This window comes from Puma concolor, chromosome B3, assembly GCF_028749965.1.
Source record: "Puma concolor isolate L17-30 chromosome B3, mPumCon1.1.hap2, whole genome shotgun sequence".
Taxonomy (NCBI): domain Eukaryota; kingdom Metazoa; phylum Chordata; class Mammalia; order Carnivora; family Felidae; genus Puma; species Puma concolor.
In genome coordinates, this window is record NC_141672.1 from 5,960,925 (window position 1) to 5,981,091 (window position 20,167).

General features: G+C 54.8%; 1 protein-coding gene across 5 annotated transcripts in view; it reads left to right on the top strand.

The window, feature by feature from the left end:
- The window catches only part of DEGS2 (delta 4-desaturase, sphingolipid 2), a 72,550-nt gene that overhangs the window by 41,410 nt on the left and 10,973 nt on the right, over positions 1–20,167 (top strand). Inside the window, exons 1-2 of one of the 5 annotated variants that reach the window (XM_086708816.1) lie at positions 9,223–9,374; positions 10,588–10,683. The exons of 3 other annotated variants lie outside the window; for them this stretch is intronic. In XM_086708816.1, coding sequence (XP_086564942.1) covers positions 9,293–9,374; positions 10,588–10,683 — 178 coding nt within the window. In that variant the 5' untranslated portion in view covers positions 9,223–9,292. Of the gene's footprint in view, positions 1–9,216; positions 9,375–10,587; positions 10,684–20,167 lie in introns of those variants that run through there. One more of the 5 variants, XM_086708817.1, reaches the window with a different exon arrangement.

Consider the following 20,167-nt stretch of genomic DNA (forward strand, 5'->3'; position numbering starts at 1 on the left):
GGTGAAAAGCTGGATCGGGTAGTAGGAAAAGGGACAAAGGAGGGGGAAGGAGGAGTCCTCTCCCCAGGGGGGTCAGGGTTTAATTGGTGTGAGGCAGGTGCCCCCTGGGGAAAGCAATGTCTCCACTAATCGTGGACCGGCAGGGACAGTAGTAGCCTTGGCCAGACTTCCCTTTAGGCGTGGGAGTGTTGGCACATGTACACATAGGTGTGTAGCTTCCTGGCTAAGCAGACAGCAAGCTCAGAAACACAGTAGAATTCCTAATCTCAAAGGAAGATAAGCAGGCAGGGTCCGTGTCCACTTGGTGCCTTAGCGGGGGCAGTCCGCGGGCAGAGGTTCAAGCGTCTGCGCGAAGTTGTCCCAGTGATCTCCAGCTTCTGGACCACGGAGAGGTCGTCTGAAATGTGGGCCTGGGCTGTGCTTTCCAAGCAGATCCCCACGCGGGGAGATGAGGGTGCTGTTCTTGTGGCTCTGGGGTGTTATGACAAGGCTGAGCTGGGGCTCCGGTGCGAGTCTGACCGAAGGCCCTCCGATCTGGCCGATGACTACGGGCCCTTTGCTTCAGTTGTTGGTTTGGTTGGTGGTAGAGTGGTGAGGTCTTTGTGGGGCTTGGATTAAGCAAACTCGATACCTGGTTGAAACAATGGGTCACTGGGAGGGTTTGGGCCTTTGATTACAAACCAATGACAGCGCCCAGAGAGAGAGCAGTGACACCGATAGTCCACAGAAAGGGTGTGGTTGCACTTGACAGGTGTTGTGTTTATTCCATGTGTGTGTGTGAGTGTATGAATCAGGCTCGGATGGGCCCCCTATCAGATGAGCAGCTGCCTGGCCCATGGGACAGTCTGGGGTTAATGGGTCTAGGAGAATAGGTGTCCTCGCTCTGGCCCCCAGTCCTTCTGGGATGGGGCAAGATTGGAAATTTATAAAGATAGGGGGAGCCGTTATTACAGGCCTATATATAATATATAATGAGTCTTTATGTCCATCCAGGGGAGACGAATCCCCCTTTAAATGTAGGAAAGGGTGAGTAGAAGATTTTTTAAACTCCACATTGAGTTTTGAATTGGCCAAGGACCTTGAATTAAGAGAGTTTAAGGCCTGGGGCAAGACAGAGGCCTTGTTAGGGGTCGATTTGCTGGATTGGAATTTGAAAAGAAAACATTTGAGGAAACCATTATGTCTCTCAGGTAACTTCTCTGGCGCCCGTCATGGACAGGAAAGTTCTACTGAGGGCCTCTTCCAAGAGCCCAGCACTGTGTACGTTGAGAAGTGAAATGGGTACCTGGTTACTACCTGTCTGTCTGTAACTCCAGAGGGGATGGGAGTGGGCTGGCCACACCTTGTTCTGTGGCTTTAGGATATGGGGGGGGGGGCGGATTTGGGTTTACATTTTGGGTATCTGTGAAGCAAGAGATTCCCAGAGTTCTTCACCGTCAGTCAGTGGCCCAACAGTGTGTAATCAACGCGCAGAAGGACCAGTTGTTGGCCAGGGCACCAGTGCAGAGATGACTGCCGGAAGTCTGGCCAAGTATGTTGACATTGGGTCCTGTCCTTTGTCTGGGACACCCTAAGAGATGAAAAGCAGCCATGTTCCAATGAGCGCTGTCATTTTTATGATGGTGGGCGGTGCAATTCACACTCTCATTGTTCATTCAATTAATGGGAGGCTCCTGGTGAGCCAAGGGGCGGGCGGAGGGGTGACCTCCCCCCTGGGAGGAGCACATGGAGTTTGGCCAGGGACTGAGGACAGGGAAGGCCGGGTGGAATATGCCAGAGGGCCCAGGTTTGGCTCCTTCCTGTTGAGGGAGGCCTCATCAGCCGTGCTGAGCTCGTGGGGTGCCGCTTCCATGACCCAAGCAAAGAGGTAGCTGCATTTGGAGGGTCCTAGGCTCAGCGTCTGTGAGCACCTCTATTAGCAGGAAAGCCCAGTATGTAGCCAGCAAGTTTGTTTATAACAGTGTTTAGCCAGAGGCAAAGAGGAGCATTTGTTGCATCAGAAGCCCTTGGGGCATTTGGGGCCTCAGAAGCCCTAATGGCCATCCTGGGTGGTCCAGAGAGCCCAGGGGCAGGAGAGGAGATGGGTGAGGCCTCTGCAGTGAAGGGGTGAAGGTGTCACCGAAGCATGGCGGGAGTGCCTGTTGACTCACTGTGGACAGATCTTAGAGCCTTTCATCAGAGGGGTCCCACTGAAGCTGGGCTGATTCTAAGTAGTAGCCTCAGTTAGATTTAGGTAGAATTTATTTTTATTAAAAAATTTTTTTTCGGGGCGCCTGGGTGGCTCAGTCGGTTAAGCGTCCAACTTCAGCTCAGGTCATGATCTCGCGGTCCGTGAGTTCGAGCCCCGCGTCGGGCTCTGTGCTGACAGCTCAGAGCCTGGAGCCTGTTTCAGATTCTGTATCTCCCTCTCTCTGACCCTCCCCCATTCACACTCTGTCTCTCTCTGTCTCAAAAATAAATAAAGGTTAAAAAAATTTTTTTTTCATGTTTATTTATTTTTGAGAGAGACAGAGACAGAGCAGGGGAGGGAGACACAGAATCCAAAGCAGGCTCCAGGCTCTGAGCCGTCAGCACAGAGCCCAATGCGGGGCTCAAACTCATGAACCACAAGATCATGACCCGAACTGAAGCCATACGCTTAACTGACTGAGCCACCCAGGTGCCCCACGTAGAATTGATCTTGGAGAGAGAGAGAGAGAGAGAGAGTCAGAGAGAGAGAGTCAGAGAGAGAGGGGGACAGAGGATCCCAAACAGGCTCTGCACCAAAGGCAGTGAGCCCAACGCGGGGCCCCAACTCACCGACCGTGAGATCATGCCCTGAGCCGAAGTCTGCCGTGCAACCGACTGAGCCACCCAGGTGCCCCAGATTTAGGTAGAATTTCTAAATGAGGAACGTGTTGCCAAAAGGACTAACAGATGTGGATTTGTAAGACCTTAAGGGGTGTGTCGGATGACTCTCGCTAGAGGAAGATGCCAGCCATGTAATGTCTGATGCCTGTGCTCCTGGAGGAAGGCGGGTGCCGGCCAGGTCTTGTCTGCGAGGATGGTGGGGGAAGCCAAGGCTGTGGACGCCCCGGGTAGCCTGGAAAAGGTGTGTGTCACTTCAGGGGTGAAGGCAGACGGGCTGAGTGCACACTCAAATGGGAGCCGAGTAGAACCTATCAGCCAAATCTCTAAGGGCAAAATCTCTCCTGGGTGGAGAGATTGGGTGGAGTTAGTAATTTTAGCAATGTTGGGTATTGGGGACAGGGGCCCAGTGGCCTGGTTCCTTCTTCTCCCCCTCTTCCCTCGTCCCCCTTTCTCTCCCCCTCCTCCTGCCTGTCCTCTTCCCCCCCCTCCTCCCTCCCTCCAGATTCTCCATGGGTGTGATCCCTCCTACCCCCATTAAGTCAGGGGAGGAATTGGGACTATCGCAGGCAAACAGCACCATCGCGGCCTTTCCCACAGGACCTGTGGGGTGCTGTGGTCCCCGAGCAGGTTGCCCTTGCCTTGGCTCTGTGTGTGGTTTGAATTCACGGGTGGCTCTACGCACGGGTGTTACCCACGTGCTCCGCTGGGCAGGCGGAAAGGCAGGGAGCAAGGTGTCCATGCTGTGCACTCTGGCCTGGCCATACACTCAGCTAGTCCCCCAAGAAAAGGGGTGCCCGGGAACCCTGCAATCTAGGCAGGTCACAGCTCAGACGAGAGCCTAAGGAGGTCCGGGTGGGAGTCCGGGGCCACCCCAGGCAAATGCGCCAGCGGTGGGGGGGGGGGGGGAGGGCACCTGCAGGCTTCACCCTGGCCCAGGCTGCAGCTCACACCTGGTGCAGCGGGTCAATAGCCCCTGGCGTCCTGGTGGCATGTCAGTCCCCACTGAGGCCAGACCTCCCGCTTGCTGTGCTGCTTGTTTACCACACCAATTTTATTAGGCCCACGGATCGGGAGACAACTGCCATTGTTATGTACAGTTCCAGGGAGGAGGGCGCACACCTTAGGTCACAGGGCCACCCCGGAGGCTGGGGCAGAGAGGCCAGGAGCCTTGAATGTGGTTTCCACGGGAAGGTGTGGTGAGGCAGGGTAAACAGGTTTAGGACTGGTCAGCCTGAATCATTTTATTCCAGTCGTCCTTGGACGTGTGGAGGAGGAGGAGGTGGCCCACATGAGCTCTGGATGGGTTAGTTTGCCCGGCGTTTACCATCGCCAGGAACGGGTTAGTCCCCGGGAGGGGCAGTCTCTTCAGGGTCTGCAGATGTCAGCACCAGAAATACAGAAAATCAGGAGCGTCTGGCTGGCTCGGTCAGAAGAGCACGCAACTCTTGATCTTGGGGTCGGGAGTTCGAGCCCCAACCTTGGATGTAGAGATAACCTAAAAAAAAAAAAAAAAAAGAAAGAAAGAAAGAAAAGAAATACAGAAAATCAAAATGCACGGATGATACACCGTGTTGGTGCATGCATAGCATTTCCTGTTTTATTCCAGCGTGTGGATGACCGTGGGAAGTCTGTCTATCCATTCGCTGTGCTTGGAGGTTGGGATTCTCTCCAGGATTGGGCTTTTACCAATAAAGCTGTTATGAATATTCCTACACGTGCCTTTGGTGGATATATATTTTTGTTTCTTTGGGCTCTGTGCCCAGCAGTGAAATTCCTGGATCAGAGGCAGGTGCGTGTGGTGCTTTAAGAGATATTACGGCAGATGGGGCGCCTGGGTGGCTCAGTCGGTTGAGTGTCCGACTTCGGCTTAGGTCGTGAGACTCGCGTCTTACTTCTGACCTTAGGAAACCCCATTTATTTCTTGTTTGACGTGATTCATCCATCCTTTCACTTAGTAAATTATTTTTTAATTCTAAATACGTTTTATTATTTTACTATTTTTAGCTTCAGAACCAAGTAGTGGGCTAGTTCGCTTGTGTGTGTGTGTATTTTTTTGCATTATTTACTATTTTTTTCAGGAATAGAATTTAATGATTCATCACTTGCATGCAACCCCCGGTGCTCATCCCAACACGTGTCCTCCTCAAGGCCCGTCACTCATTTAGCCCATCCCCCAACCCCCCCCTCCAGCAGCCCTCAGTCTGTTCTCTGTATTTAAGAGTCTCTTATGGGGCGCCTGGGTGGCTCGGTCGGTTAAGCGTCCGACTTCGGCTCAGGTCATGATCTCACGGTCCGTGAGTTCAAGCCCCGCGTCGGGCTCTGTGCTGACCGCTCAGAGCCTGCAGCCTGTTTCAGATTCTGTGTCTCCCTCTCTCTCTGCCCCTCCCCTGTTCATGCTCTGTCTCTCTCTGTCTCAAAAAGAAATATACGTTAAAAAAAAATTAAAAAAAAAAAAGAGTCTCTTATGGTCTGCCTCCCTCTCTGTTTTTATCTTATTTTTGCTTCCCTTCCCCTATGTCCAACTGTAGTGTTTCTTAAATTCCACATAGGTCGTACGGTGATTCTGTTTTTAGCTTTTTGAGGACCCTCCATCCTGTTTTCCAGAGTGGCTGCAGCAGCTTGTGTTCCCGCCCACAATGCAGAAGGGATCCTCTTTCTCCGCATCCTCGCCAACATCTGTTGTTGCCTTGAGTTGTTCATGTTGGCCATTCTGACAGGTGTGAGGTGGTATCTCCTCGTGGTTTTGCTTTGTATTTCCCTGATGATGAGTGACGTGGAGCATCTTTTTGTCCGTTGGCCCTCTGGATGTCTTCTTTGGAGAAGTGTCTATTCATGTCTTTTGCCCATTGGTTCACTGGATTATTTGTTTTTTGGGTGTTGAGTTTCATTTAGTAAATTGTTATTAAGGGCATCCATATTCTAGGCGTTAGGGTTACCAGGGGTGAACCCAAGAGAGCAGACACTCTATGGGAGGAGACAGACAATAATCAGGTAAGTAAGTACATGCTATAAAGCTTTATGTCAGAGAGGGATAGTCATCCTCACACATAATTAAATTATAATTCCAGTGACAGATGACTTCTACGAGGAAAATAAGACTATAGAGGCACAAGTGTCACACCTCCCCCATTTGCTCTATCCTAGAAATCTCTTGAGACAGATTTTTGGATTCTGTACCTGTCTTCATGTCTGTTTTCTTTCATGTACTTCTATTTGAATGGAGGGTTTTCTTTTAGTTTTTTTATTTTATTAAAACTTTTTTTTAAGTTTATTTATTTATTCTGAGAGAGAGAGAGAGAGAGAGAGAGAGAGAGAGAGCACGTGGGAGCTGGGGAGTGACAGAGAGGGAGAAAGAGAATCCCAAGCGCAGAGCTCCATGCAGGGCTCGATCCTACAGCCATGAGATCATGACCTGATCTTACAACGGTAACATCATGACCTGAGCCCAAATCAAGAGTCAGACACCCAACCCACAGGGCCACCCAGGCGCCCTCAAGATTCTTTTCTTGTAAACCAGCGAGCTATATATGTCCATCTCTGGTTTATTTATTTATTTACTTCATGGGTGAAATGGCAGTAGCCTTTTGTGCCTCCTGCAAAAAGTATTGTCGTTTCTCCGTCTGGTTCTGCTTTTCCAATAGCTCTGTTTTCCCAGGTGGGGAGTTCTTCCCTTTCTTGGGGATGGTTGCCCTTCCTTCACGAAGGGAGGGAAGTCCTTGTCAGCAGACTGTGACTCACGGGCTGTTAGCCTCCTGGCTTTGGGCAGGGGTGGGAAGGGCCGCCCTGCGGAATGCATTCTGGCCTGTTCTCTGCAAAGGTGCACGGCAGAATCGGGCTTTGTGTTGGGATGGCAAACAGTACAGCTAAGGCTTCGGAGGGGGGTCGGTACCCTCAGCTCCTCACAGGCAGTGGAGGACACCCGGGCCTCTGGTCGGGGTCCCTCCTGAGAGTCGGTGAGCCCCCCACCCCAGCTGCTGCCCCTCCCAGGGCAACGGGGGCGGGGAACGTTATGGAGAAGTCACAGGAGAGTGGCTACATAGACCATACATCGTAAGGATTTTTGAAGAATAAACTTCATTTTAAAATAAACTTTATGATTTCTTGAAATAATGGGAGCATACTGTCAAGAATTCACATAGCCTCCACACCCGATATCCTTTATTTTAAGATCTTATAAGAGTATGATGTGTTTGTTATAATTCAGGAATCACTACTGATATGTTACTATTTTTTTGAAGTTTATTTATTTTGAAAGAGAGAGCAAGTGGGGGAGGGGGAGAGAGAGAGAGAGAGAGAGAGAGAGAGAGAGAGAGAGAGAGAGAGAATCCCAAGCAGACTCCACACCATCAGTGCAGAGCCCAATGTGGGGCTTGAGTTCATGAACCATGAGATCATGACCTGAGCTAAAATCAGGAGTCTGATGCTTACCGGACTGGGCCATCCAGGTGCCCCCTGATCCATTATTATTAACTGAAGCCTATAGTTTATTCAGATTCTCTAAGTTTTTACCTAATGCCCCTCTTCTGGTCCGGGATCCCACCCAGGACACCCCCTTACAGACGAATATGTACTCTCTTTCATCGCTGGGACCAGGGGCATGACGGGGAGGTTACTTCACCATCTTGAAGGCAGTTTCTGTGGGTCAGGCTGGCCTCGGGGACTTGGGAATTACTTGGCCAGGGCATCAGATTGGGAGTCATGCTCTCAAGTCTCTGTCCAGGTGCCCTTTGACTTGTCTCCACCTTGGCGTAAGTCTGCTCATCTGTCAAGTGGGGACACTGGGCTAGTTTCGTCTGCACGGGTTGAGTCCTGGGCCAGATGTATGAATGAAGTTTTCTGATCCGTGCCGCAGGGTGGAGGCAGCCGGCAGGCCTCACGGTGTCCCACAGGGCAGAGCCGGGACTCAGATCTCCCCGAGCGCGACACGAGGGCTAACACTCTGATGTTGTCAAAGATCAGGGGCCTGTCCCTGCTTTGCTGCTTCTTTTTGTATACTTAGGCGAGGCCCTCTTCAGCTCTGAGCCTCGGTTTACTCATCGGTAAAGGGCCAGCTGGTGGGAGGGTCCCTCTGGCTGAAAAAAGAACAGGTTGCCGTGAGGAGCGGTGAGTTCTGCCTTCGAGGGCGTGCAAGCTGGGCCGGGTGCCCCCGGTGGGTGCGCAAGGGCAGCTCCGACGGTCTTCCTGCTGGACTGGGAACCCAACCTCTGTGCTGGCTCACTTTCGCACACCTGGACCCTGCACCGTTGCTTTCCTCTCCAGCTCATGCCAGGACTGCCTTTGGCCCTGGGCTGAGGGAGGTCTGCCAACTGTACCACACGCCTGGGCCGTGGACTTCCAGGAGGCTGGAGGGAATCCCACCATTAGCACCTCCCCGCCTTGTGGCACCTTCAGCTGCCAGGCCACTCTGCTATCCCGGCAGCTCCCAGGCCAGGCCAGGCCCTGGTCCTCAGGTCAACCGGCACTCCCTCCAAAGTTCCGAGGGAGCGAGAGGAAGAAGAGAGCAGAATCCCTGAAAAGGTCAAAAGGAAGAGCCCTGTGTCCCCCAGCCACCAAACACTGGACCCTCTGTTTTAGCAATGTCCGGGTTCTTCCGGGCCCCTGGGCCTTTGCACCTGCTGTTCCTGCCACCACCAGTGCCCTTCCCCTTTTCTGGCTGTTGACTCCTACTCATCCTGTAAGGCCCAATGCAAAAGACCCCTCTTCTGGACCCTGGCTAGCTACCCCTACCTGTGTCATGGCATGTATCACCCTGAGTCATAATAGGCCTCTTCCGTGCCTGTGTCCCTGTGTCCCTCGAGTTTCCTGAAGGCAGGGGTGGGGCTGACTCACCCGAAAGAGGTTGTCACAGACACATCGTCTGCCCACTGCATTACTGCGTGAAAGGGCTGGGTAGGGAATCGGTAGGCGAGGGAGAATCGCTGTGTCTTTCCCGACCACCTTCCTTTGACTCGCACTGTCCCTTCCATTGAGGCTCTCGTCTCCTGACCCCCGGCCCCACCGGGAGGGGGCGCTGTCACAGGCTCGTCGGTGGGGGCAGGGGCGGCGGGAGCGCCAGTGCGTCTGGGCCACGGGGAGAGCTGGCGCTCCGCGGGGCGGGGCCTGCATGAAACCTGACGACCCGTCCGGGGCGAGCTAGGCGGGGGTGGGGGGGCGGCGGAAGCGAGCGCATCGGAAGGTCCCCGCACACCCTGGCGGCCGGGACTCCCGCGGGTGGCGCGCGGATAGTCCCATTTCGCGCCGAGGTAACCCGGGCTCGGCTCGGGGCGGCGCCCCAGCCCCGCGGTGCCCGCCCCCTCGCGCCTCCCGAGGCGCCCCGGCCCCGCCCCCGGCCCCGCCCCGCCTCGAGCGGCCGTCAGGTCCCCGCGCCGCGGCGCCGGCGGGCAGACAGGTGGAAGCGAGCGGAGCGGCGCGCCGCGCTCCGTGCTGCGCTCCGGGCCCCACCATGGGCAACTGCGCGGGTCGCACGGATTTCGAGTGGGTCTACACCGACCAGCCGCACACGCAGCGGCGCAAAGAGATGCTCGGTGAGCGCAGCTCGGCCCCTGCCGCGGGGTGGGGGCAGCCCCGCGTGGCGGTCAGACGGCGCGGGCCAGCGGAGCCCCGGGGTTGCTCCTGCGCCGGCCCGGGTGCCCGGCGCGCACTCCTCCGCCCCTGCTTCGGGGAGGGTGGGAGCGCCACCTCTCCTCCTCCTCCAAGGGTCCCTGCCCCGGGTCCCCGACAGCCCCCCCTGCCCGGGTCTGAAACTCCCCTGCGTGTCTGCCTCCGTCCTGGGGTCCAGGATCCGAGGACCCGAGCCCGGATCCGCGTGCCTGGGAAGCGCGTCTCGACTGTTGCGTGCCGGCTGTGGGACGCAAGCCACTCGCCGGAGGGTGGGGTGGGGGGGGGCACACCGGGCGTGAACTTGGGGCGCGGCGACGTGGTGGGGGCAGGGGTCCGCCCCCGGGGACCCTCCGTGTGCGGGATGCGCCGTCCTGCCCGCGAAGGCAGACCTCCTGGGTCCGCAGAGGCCGCTGAGCTCAGGGAGTTTAGGGCCGGCTGAGCGCCTCGAAGGAAGCAAATGTGGAACGAGAGAGACACTTTTTTTTTAAGCAGAGCTTATACCGAAGAACCCCATTTGCCCGTTCTGTCCTGTATTTTATAGCTTAACGCACGGTGGCCGCCCTTCGCTGTCATTTAGGGTCCTGCGAAGTCATTTTTACCAGCGTAGTCGCCGTCATTCCAGCCGGTGACTCCTTCTAGACCTGGGGTGCTCAGCCCTTCCCTGGGGATTGCAGGTTAAAGGGCCCGCCCCTGCCCAACAGCTTTCACTGCGTGCCACCAAGTCACGGCCGCGGCACCAGGCCGGAGTCCAGCAGGGTGCACTTGCTCCCCTCCCTCCCAAGAAATGTCCAGGTCCCGGTTTCCCACGCCCTCGCCTACAGCTGGGGTTGGCAAACCTTTTAATCAGACCGACCGACCACGTGACACATACTAGTTCACTGTGTTTAATTTGCAGTTTTTGGATGATTGTCTCCAACGTTTGATTGGACATTTTAACTTCTTCTTTTTTTCTCTTGGGATGGTCGTCCGCTTGTTGATTGTTGGAGCTCTTTGTATAGGAGGCTTTTAACTCTTTGTCCTACATGTTGCGAATATTTTTCTCCTTCACAATTTGTCTTTTGCTATCACAGCAGCTTTTTTTTTTTTTTTTTAATACGTTCACATGGATTGGCTTTTTTTTTTTTTTTTTTTCTTTAGAGGTTTCCCTTTGGTGTCTTCCTGCCCCGCTCCAAGACTATGGAAATATCCATCTTACTACGTTTAAAGCTCTCAGACAACGGGTGTTGCTGAGTGGTTAGTGCATGGCTGTACTCTGTTGTGGCTGGGGGTTCATGGGCTCGAGACCCCTGGGTGGGTTTGTGACTTTCGTGGTTTTCTGCTGTGAGGCGAACAATAACCCAGCACTGTTGTGGTCTTACGTGTGGCAGAATCCTCTCCAACACCTGTGAACTGCTTGGGGGCGCTCAGGGGGGTCTTGGTGACTATCTGGTCCTGTGTCTCCCTAGAGGGCAAGTGTCTTGGCTGTTCCCACCGCAGGGCTGAGGCAGGGCTCCATTTCCTTCCCTTTCCCTGGCTGTCCCCTGCCTTGCTCTTATAAGAGCACCTGGCCCCAGGTGGAGAAGGCTGGGAGACATATCCTGGCCCACCGAGCTGCCTGGAGGGGTCCAGACACTCTGGGCTGCAGACTCACTTTCTGAATCTGCAAAATGGGCACAGCCATCTTGCCTGGCGTAGAGGGTGTGATGTTAAAAGGAGCCCTTGGATGTTAAAAGGTGCCCAGTGTGGTACCCAGCACTCCAGGACATGAGAGAGAGAGAGATAAGCCACCGGCCCTGGAACCATTAGAGGAAGCTTCCTGGACAAGGTGGCCAGGAAGGCTGGAAGACTTGAAGAGAGGAGGTGATTTGGGCCAGTGCGGGGACAGCAGCAGGTCTCGGGCTGACTCCCCGGGAAGCTTTGCTCATTCCCAGTTTGCACTGGGTGCTGTGGATTCCTCTGTACCGTTTCCTCCAGATGCTGTCTGGTTTTGAACCCATGAACTTGGAAGGTGCCATTTTCCCTCAATCCCAGGCGTGTGATCCTGCCCTGCCTAGATGTCCTTCCTTCCTGCTCCACCCCTCCTTGCTCTTTGGTTCTTTATTTTGTTTTACTGAAGTACAATATTATGTTAGTAAGTTTCAGGTGTGCAACATAGCGATTGAACCTTTGTATGCAGTGTGGAATCACCACCTCAGTAAACCTAGTTACCATTCGTCACCACACAAAATTGCTACAATTTTGTCCACCACAGTTTCCGTGGTGTACATTACATCCCCATCACTTATTTACTTTATAACTGGAAGTTTGCACTTCTTAATTCCCTTCAGCCGTTCCCCCATGTCCCTCCCCCTCTGGCAACCACCAATCTGTATGTATGAATCTGGTTCTTGTTTTGTCTTTTAGATTCCACCTATAAGTGGAATCACATGGTATTTGTCTTTGTCTAACTGATTTATTTCACTTAGCCTAATACCCTCTGGAGCCATTCATTCCTTGCAAACGTGTCGCAAAATTCCATTCTTTTTTTTTTTTTTTTTTTAATGTTTATTTATTTTTGAGAGAGAGGGGAGAGAGAGAGAGAGAAAAAGAGAGAGAGAGCGAGCTGGTGCACAAGCCTGGAAGGGGGAGAGAGACAGAGGGAGACACAATCTGTTTTATTTGTTTTTTTTTTTTTTAATGTGTATTTATTTTTGAGAGAGAGAGACAGCAACAGCGCTTGAGTGGGGGAGGAGCAGGGAGAGAGGGAGAGAGAGACTCCCAAGCAGGCTCTGCACTGTTAGCACAGAGCCTGACCTGGGGCTCAAACTCACGAACCGTGAGATCATGACCTGAGCCAAAGTCAGTCTTAACTGACTGAGGCACCCAGGCACCCCAAAGTTTCATTCTTTTATGTGGCTGAGTAGTTTTGGATTATATATATAACACATTCTATTCATCCATTCATCTGTTGACGGACATGTTGTTTCCATATATTTTCTTTTTTTTTTTCAGTGCAAACACGTGGTTTTATTAACGCACTGGTATAGGATCCATGGGCAGAAAGAGCTGCTTTCCATGTCTTGGCGATTGTAAATAATGCTGTGATGAACAGGGGCGTGCATATATCTTTTCGAATTAGTGTTTTCATTTTCTCTGGGTGAATACTGAGGTGTGGATTTGCTGGATCATATGGTATTTCTAGTTTTAATATTTTGAGGACTCTCCATGCTGTTTCCCACGGTGGCTGCACCAGTTGGTGTCTCCACCGACAGTGCGCGAGGGCCCCCTTTGCTCTACATGGTCGCCAACCCCTGTTGTTTCTTGTGTTGTTGATTTCAGCCATTCCCACAACGCATTTCATTGTAGTTTTCATATTTATTTCCCTGCCGATGAGTGATGTTGGGCATCTTTTCATGTGTCTGTGGGCCATCTGGATGTCTTCTTTGGAGAAATGTCTATTCAAGTGCTCTGCCCTTTTTTTTTTTAATTTTTTTTTTAACATTTTTTATTTATTTTTGAGACAGAGGGAGACAGAGCATGAACGGGGGAGGGGCAGAGAGAGAGGGAGACACAGAATCGGAAACAGGCTCCAGGCTCCGAGCCATCAGCCCAGAGCCCGACGCGGGGCTCGAACTCACGGACCGCGAGATCGTGACCTGAGCCGAAGTCGGACGCTTAACCGACTGAGCCACCCAGGCGCCCCAACCTCGCCCATTTTTAATCAAATTTTTGTTTGCTATTGAGTTGTATCAGTTCCTTACATACTTTGGATATTAACCCCTTATTGGATATGTGACTTGTAAACATCTTCTTCCATTCCGCAGGATGCCTTTTTATGTTGTTGATGGTTTCCTCCACTGTGCAGAAGCTTTTTAGTTTGATGCAATCCCACCTGTTTGATTTTTGCTTATGTTGCCTTTACTTACTGCTGGTGTGGAATCCAAAAAAATCATCGCCAAGACTGATGTCAGGGAGCTTACTGCGTGTATTTTTTTCTAGGAGCTTTTGGACAGCTGGTCTTGCATTCAAATCTGTAATCCATTTTGAGTTTATTTTTGTGCATCGTGTAAGAAAGTGGTCCGGTTTCATTCTTTTGCCTGTGGCTGTCCAGTTTCCCCGGCACCATTAACTGAAGAGACCTTCTTTTCCCCACTGCATAGACCTCATAGACTTGCCTCCTTTGTCGTAAGTTAATTGACCGTATGCGTGTGGGTTTATTTCTGGGCTCTCTATTCTGTTCCATTGATCCTGTGTGTCTATTTTTATGCTAATTTATACTGTTTTGATTACCACAGCTTTGTTAGTATGGTTTGAAATCCAGGAGCGTGATACTTGTTTTTTTTTTCTTCATTTGTTAATGTTTTTATTTATTTTTGAGAGAGAGAGAGAGAGAGTGAGCGCGCGCCCAAGTTGGGGAGGGGCAGAGAGAGAGGGAGACACAGATTCTGAAGCAGGCTCCGGGCTCTGAGCTGTCAGCACAGAGCCTGATGTGGGGCTCGAACCCACAAACCATGAGATCATGACCTGAGCCGAAGTCGGACCCCCAGCCGACGGAGCCACCCAGGTGCCCAGGAGCGTGATACTTCTAATTTTGTTCTTTTTTCCCTCAAGATTGCTCTGGCTATTCAGGGTCTTTTGTTCTTCCATAGGAATTTTTTTTTCTGTGTGCTTTCTTATTTTTATTTATTTATTAATATAAATTATTGTCCAGTTGGCTAACATACAGCATATACAGCGTGCTCTTGGCTCAGTGGTAGATGCCCATAATTCATTGCTTCCTCACAACACCCAGTGCTCATCCCAACAGGTGCCCTCCTCAGTGCCCATCACCCTCTCTCCCACCCCCCATCAGCCCTCAGTTTGTTCTCTGTATTTAAGAGTCTCTTATGGTTTGACTCCCTTCCTCTGTTTCTGTCCCCCACCCCATGGTCTTCTGTTAAGTTTCTCAAGATCCACATATGAGTGAAAACATATGACATCTGTCTTCTCTGCCTGACTTATTTCACTCAGCATAACACCCCCCGGTTCCATCCACGTTGCTGCAAATGGCAGGATTTCATTCTTGCTCATTGCCAAGTAGTATTCCACGGTATATGTAATCCGTAGACCTTTTAGAATGGTTTGTTCTAGTTCTGTGAAAAATGCCCCTGGAGTTTAGTGAGGGCTCTTGCTCCATTCCATTTCCTGCAGGATGCCCGGCCCCCGCCCGGCTGCCCTCCTGGACTTTGGCCTCCGCTGGGGACGGCATTCCTCTGGGATTTCCCTCCGAGGCTCCAACCCATCAGGTCCTTATCTCTCTGGGGAAGGTTGCAGGGCTCTAGAGCCCGGCGGTGGATTTCATCCTCAGCCCTCACCCGTTAGCCATGTAAACCCTGGGCAGGTCAACCAACAGAGGAGCGAGTTGAGCCTTGGTGAGGTTAAAAGGGGTTGTTGTTCCTTCCAGAGTTGCTGGGCAGATCACGTGAGGTGGCGTTAAGTGATTACTTAGCCCAGCACTCAGTAATGGGTGGCTGCGATGATCTTTGCTCCTCTGGCAGACAGGTGAGTTCTCCCCAAGGACAGGGAATGCCTTTGCATCTCTGCTCTCTGCCATCCGTGCTATTCCCAGCCGGAGACAAATTCCGTGTGAAGCTGCTGGTGTCTCTCTCTATAGAAGAGACAGCAGAGCCGGGCTCAGAGAAGGCAGGTCACTTGCATAGGACCACACAGATCGCAGGCTGCAGGGGCCAGACTGGTGTTCCAGTCACGTCCCGCTTGGCCATGTGTTCCGGCCCCACCTGGCCGCTGCGGCTCATGCCAAGCCCCGGGGGGTGTGGGGGTGGGGTGGGGTGGGCAGTGGACGCTCAGAAAGATCCTAATCGGGGAGGGAGTCAGAACCCAGGAAGCCCTTGCCCCGGAGCTAACCACAGTGCCCTTGGGGCAGGGCCAAAGTCTGTCTCCAGCTCCTGCCTAGATGGGGACATGCTCCTCAGGGCACAGCATCCTAAGAAAACGGGGGTCCCACGCAGCCCCCTAAGAGCCATGTCTCCCGGGGCCACGCCTGAGGCTCCCTGTATTGTGAGGGCGGGATCCGAGCCAGCAGGACTGTGACCCGCGACAGACTGGAGGCCAAGCCAGGCGTGGCAGGGGAATCAGAAGCTGGCTTTGGGTTTGTCTTTAAAAACAAATAGCTTTGTGATTTCTTTTTTCTTATGAAAACAGGGCACACACATGGTAAAACAAAACACACACAAAAATTCAAATAATCAAAGGAAAACAAAAGAGGAAACAAGGAAGTAAGACTCTTGGCAGTTGTTGGATTATTTGCTTAGGCAAGAAACCCTTGCCGGGGCTTTCTCAGTGGCAAGTGGTGATTCCAGAACAGAGCTGGCTGAAGCTGGGGACAGGGGGAGTTTGTGACCTCTCCTCACCCAACCACAGAGACGCTGCAGGGGTGGGGGCAGGCAGGCCACAAGGCCCGTCTCTCCATGCCCCTCGTCCCCGCCTCGGTCACCATATGGGCCTTCTCCTCTGCCAGGCGGGCCGCAGGCAGCACCCGGGTTGGGTCCCCCCAGCTCTGAGATTCCACAGAAGAAAGAGAGCTGTCCCCCCTCCCCTCCTGCCCTGAGTAGCGGCCTGGCCCGGAGCCAGGTAATCTCTGGCCGGAGGGAGCCTCGGGTCCGGTGGCTGGTCAGCGGGCAGGGGGCTGTGATAGGCAGGGGCCCCACGGTGTCGTGTCGCAGCGTAAGAGCAGAGAGAAGGGGCTCTCCAAGGAAAGCAAGGGGTGCCGTGACCCTAAGTTGGGTGGGGAGGGAAGGAGGCATGCTGGGGATTTGGGTAGCACAGACGACAGGTGATCCCTAAGGGGTTACTCGGGGGACCCTCTTTGACCCGATTACGTCCTCCCCTACCGAAATCCTCCAAAGGGTAAAATCTCACCTCCGCCCCGGCGCCTGGGGCGTCCCCGTCTCTGGCCCCTGCCCTTTCCCCTTGCTTTTTGCTCTCTAGCCACTTTGTGGGACGCACCCCATCCGCTCATCTCCCTCTTCATGGCTTTTGCAAATGCTGTTCCCTCTGCTTGAATTCTTGTCCCCTATTCTTTACGTACCGAACTCCTGTCTCCTGTGCGCGCATGTGCTGGTGTTCTCTGGAGGGGATAAAAAGCCCTGGTTTGCAAGCCGGGCATTTGGCAAATTTCTGGACATATTTCTCTCATGGCCAATGTCAAGCTACCAGCATGCGGTGCTGAGCATGTGGGAAGGGAGGAGTGTAGCTGGTGCCTGCAGCACGGACCTCTCCTCTAAGCCCCCGTCTGTTGTCCTTGCCCCTCCTCCACCCCCTGGGGGCCGCTTGTACCCTGTCCTGGCCTGTCCTGTCTCTGCCTTCCTGACATTGACGCTCTCTACGTGTTAAGTCACTCGTGCAGTTACCCAGCCGGTCAGGGGTCAGGCAGACCTCTGACCCATGGCCGCACCAGCCGGGGCCTGTCTTCCACCGTCCTCTGTCCCCGGGGCCCGAGGAGAGCCGCTGTCCCTGACAGACAACTCACGAACAGGTGCCAGCTCTCATCTCCAGCCTCCACACCGAGGCATGTGCCCCGGCCTCCTCCACCTCCCTAACTCCTTGCTCGTTAATTTGTACCAGCTTTTATGAGGTGCGATTTCCATGTCGTAAATTCCTTCATTTGAAAGGCACAGGCCAGTGACTTTACTGAAGTTACATAATCCAGTTTTGGAGTATTTTCATTGCCTGGAAGATGCCTTGCGAACAGGTGCAGTCACTCTCAGGTTCTTACATCCAGACTCTCCATCTTTCGGATTTCCGCCCTGATGTCATGCATGGGTGTGTACGTGTGTGTGTGTGTGTGTGTGTGTGTGTGTGTGTGTCCTTCTTTTGGGACACACTATAGACGTGCCCTGGAAGGGCAATGCCCCACCCCTGCACAGCCTGGGAACCCCTCCCATCTCCAGGATCTGGGGCCTGGCTGCCAAAGACCTTCAGCAAATATTTGTCGATGGACAAAAAGCAGGTTTAGTGAGATGCAGGTGAGGAGGCGGGTCTGGTGGCTCCTGAAGGCACTTTGGGTCACTTTCCACATTGTCTGCGCCGAACCGGGTCCCCACAGTGCCTCCCGCACCGACCAGACAGGGTTAGACTTGCCTTCTGGCTCTGGAAGGGAAAAGGAGGTGGGGGTCACTGAGGGAAGGCCACTGAGCCAGGGCAGGGCCACAAGGAAGCTGTTTAGGAAGGAGGGGATTATGAGGGCTTTAGGCACCTTTGTTGGGAGGGTAGTCAAGTTACCGCGGGCGGCGACGTGAGGGAAAGCGCTCTGGGCACCGGGGTGGGAAGCAGGTGGACGGCATGAGTTGCTGTGTGCCGTGGAATGTTCTAGACTTGGGAGCACTTAGGCGATGAGAGGCAGTGGCCAGGACCTCCCCTACGGCCGTGGAGACTGTCACGCGGTGGGGTTTGGGCTCCTCGGGGAGGTGGTAGGAACATGTCGTCCCAGATGGTGCCAGGCCTGGCACGTGGAGGGGCACAGTGTCGACAGGAAGAAGCCTCGGGTGCTCCTGGGGGCCCTGCCCGAGGCCAGCAGTCGGCAGGGGGCGGGAGGGGGAGCCCGGGCGGCCTTGGGAACCTCCTCGGCTACCTCTGGAGGCTGAGGGCCCAGCAGCGTTTCTCAGGAGAAGTTTCCATGGTGACGCCGCTCCAGGGGGCTGGGGTGGGGGCACTTTGGGTCCCGCGGGCCCATCCTCCCGCTCCGCTGTCTGGGTCCCGCGAACACGTCTGACACGCGTGTAGATCCGTGCGATGCATGTAAACGAACGGTTCTGCTGAAGCCAGGCTTCCCCACACTGGGTGCCCTGGGGAACCCCTCCGCGCGCTCACAGCCCCAGCACGGTCAGAACCAGCACCTTCAAGGTGGACAGTGACAAGCTGGCCCAGAGAGGGACAGAGCCGGTCCCTGTGGGGTAGAGCCGGTCTCCCGAGCTGGGAGCGCTCGGGAGTTTTCTCTGGGTGCTTTGCCCTGGCAACGACGTAGCCCGGTCCTGGGAAGAGGCTCCCCCCGGGGGGCTGAGGCCCCTCAGAGCGCTCTTTCTGGCTCTCCGGTTGGCAGGGAGGAGACGGTGCTCTGGAAATTAGGCACGCTGTTTCACCTTGTGGGGGGACCCCTGCTTCCTCGTCTCTGCGGTGGCGGGATGGCCCCCTCCGGGGCAGGGTGGTGAAGGCCGGATCCCCGTGTGTCAGATTCCCCGCATGGCGTACCCGCCGATGTCCCAGCCCTCACCCGGGCCCCTGCGTGCATCCTGCGGGCCTGGCGGTGGGGGTCCCCGGGCCAAGTCTCGGCACTGTCACCCTCTTTCCCGGCCTGCCTACACCTCAGACCCTCCTTTCTGCGTCAGGGCTGGGCAGTGGGACTTCTAACGACGGCTGTTGTTGGTGGCTGCTTGCCCAGCTGCCTTGGGCCGTGCCCGCCCCGGGCTGTTGCTAGAAGACATTTGCATGGGTCTGTGTTTCTCTAGTTCCAGGTGGCCGTCCAGGCGGGGCTCCAGGCTGCCTGTGGAGCAGAGAGCCCTCGAAGCATGCGGGGCCTAGTCCAGCTACTGTGGTCTCTGAGCTGGAGGCCTGAGTCGTCAGGGCCCCCCCCCCCCCACCCCGACCCCCGCCGCCATCGGCTGGGGTCCCACCGTGGGGAAGGGCCTGGTCAGGCTGGGCCAGGCTTGGATGTCCAGCCAGGGCTGCGGCTCCTCGTGGGAGCTGCCAGGAGTGTGGGGTTCTCTGCCTCGTCTTTGGGCATCCCCCTCTCTTGGGGCCCAGAGAACGTGGAGCCCAGGGCTGTGTCCTTCCCTGAGCCCCTGGAAGAGGCCCCCGCTTCTACAGGGCCAGCGCCCCCTTGCCTGCTCGGTGAGCCCCGCCCCGGCATCTCCGTCCTCTCATTCTGCGGTCCGCAGGTGCTTTCCTCCTTCTCCTCTTACCCCCCAGCCAAACTTCCCTCCGTCCCCCATGCCCCCCATGCCCCCCATGCCCCCCATGCCCCCCATGCCCCCCATGCCTGCACTCATCCTGTCCCCCGCCACTGCCATCTTGCCCCTGGCTGTGCTGGAATGGCTCCTGCTGAGGCCGCCATGACCTTGCTAAGTGCACTGGGGGCACCTGTCTTGTCTTCCTGTTCATGGCCCCTCCTTGGCTAGACCCCTCCAGCCCGTGGCTTCAGTTACCCCGCTCCATACGGTGCCCAGTGACCTCCACGTCTGGTCCTGAGTGGCCAGTGGTCCCCAGAGCATCTCCTCTGGAACCGGGAAGCTCTGGAATTGAAAAGTCAGGTATTTGAGGTTTCCTCGAGTGAGGCTGGAGTTTTCTCGCGATGGGAAGGTCCAGAGTAGCCCCGCTCCTAAGGTGGGGCCCAGCTCCCTGACTGTGGTCTCTGAGCCCTTCTGGTGCCTCGCCCCACATACACTTTCAGCCAAGGCCCCTGGGCTCTGCCTTCTCCTTGATGGCTGCTGGGCCCCTCCTCCCCGCACCGTGTCCAGGAAGTGCCTCCCGGCAGGTAGTGGAGGTGATCTGGGGCTCACGTGCTTGGCCCCTTGTAGGCATCGCCCCTGCCCTGCCTGGAGTCCAGCTGGGACATCGGACCCACTTTCCAGGCTTCCAGCAGGATGGCTGGACCCCGTGACCCTCCCGGCCCGGGAGCGCTGGGCTCGTTCTCGTAGGTCAAAGCAAGCTGGGCCAGATCAGCCTCCAGGAGCAGCACCCGAGCCCCCATAGGTCAGAAGTAGGA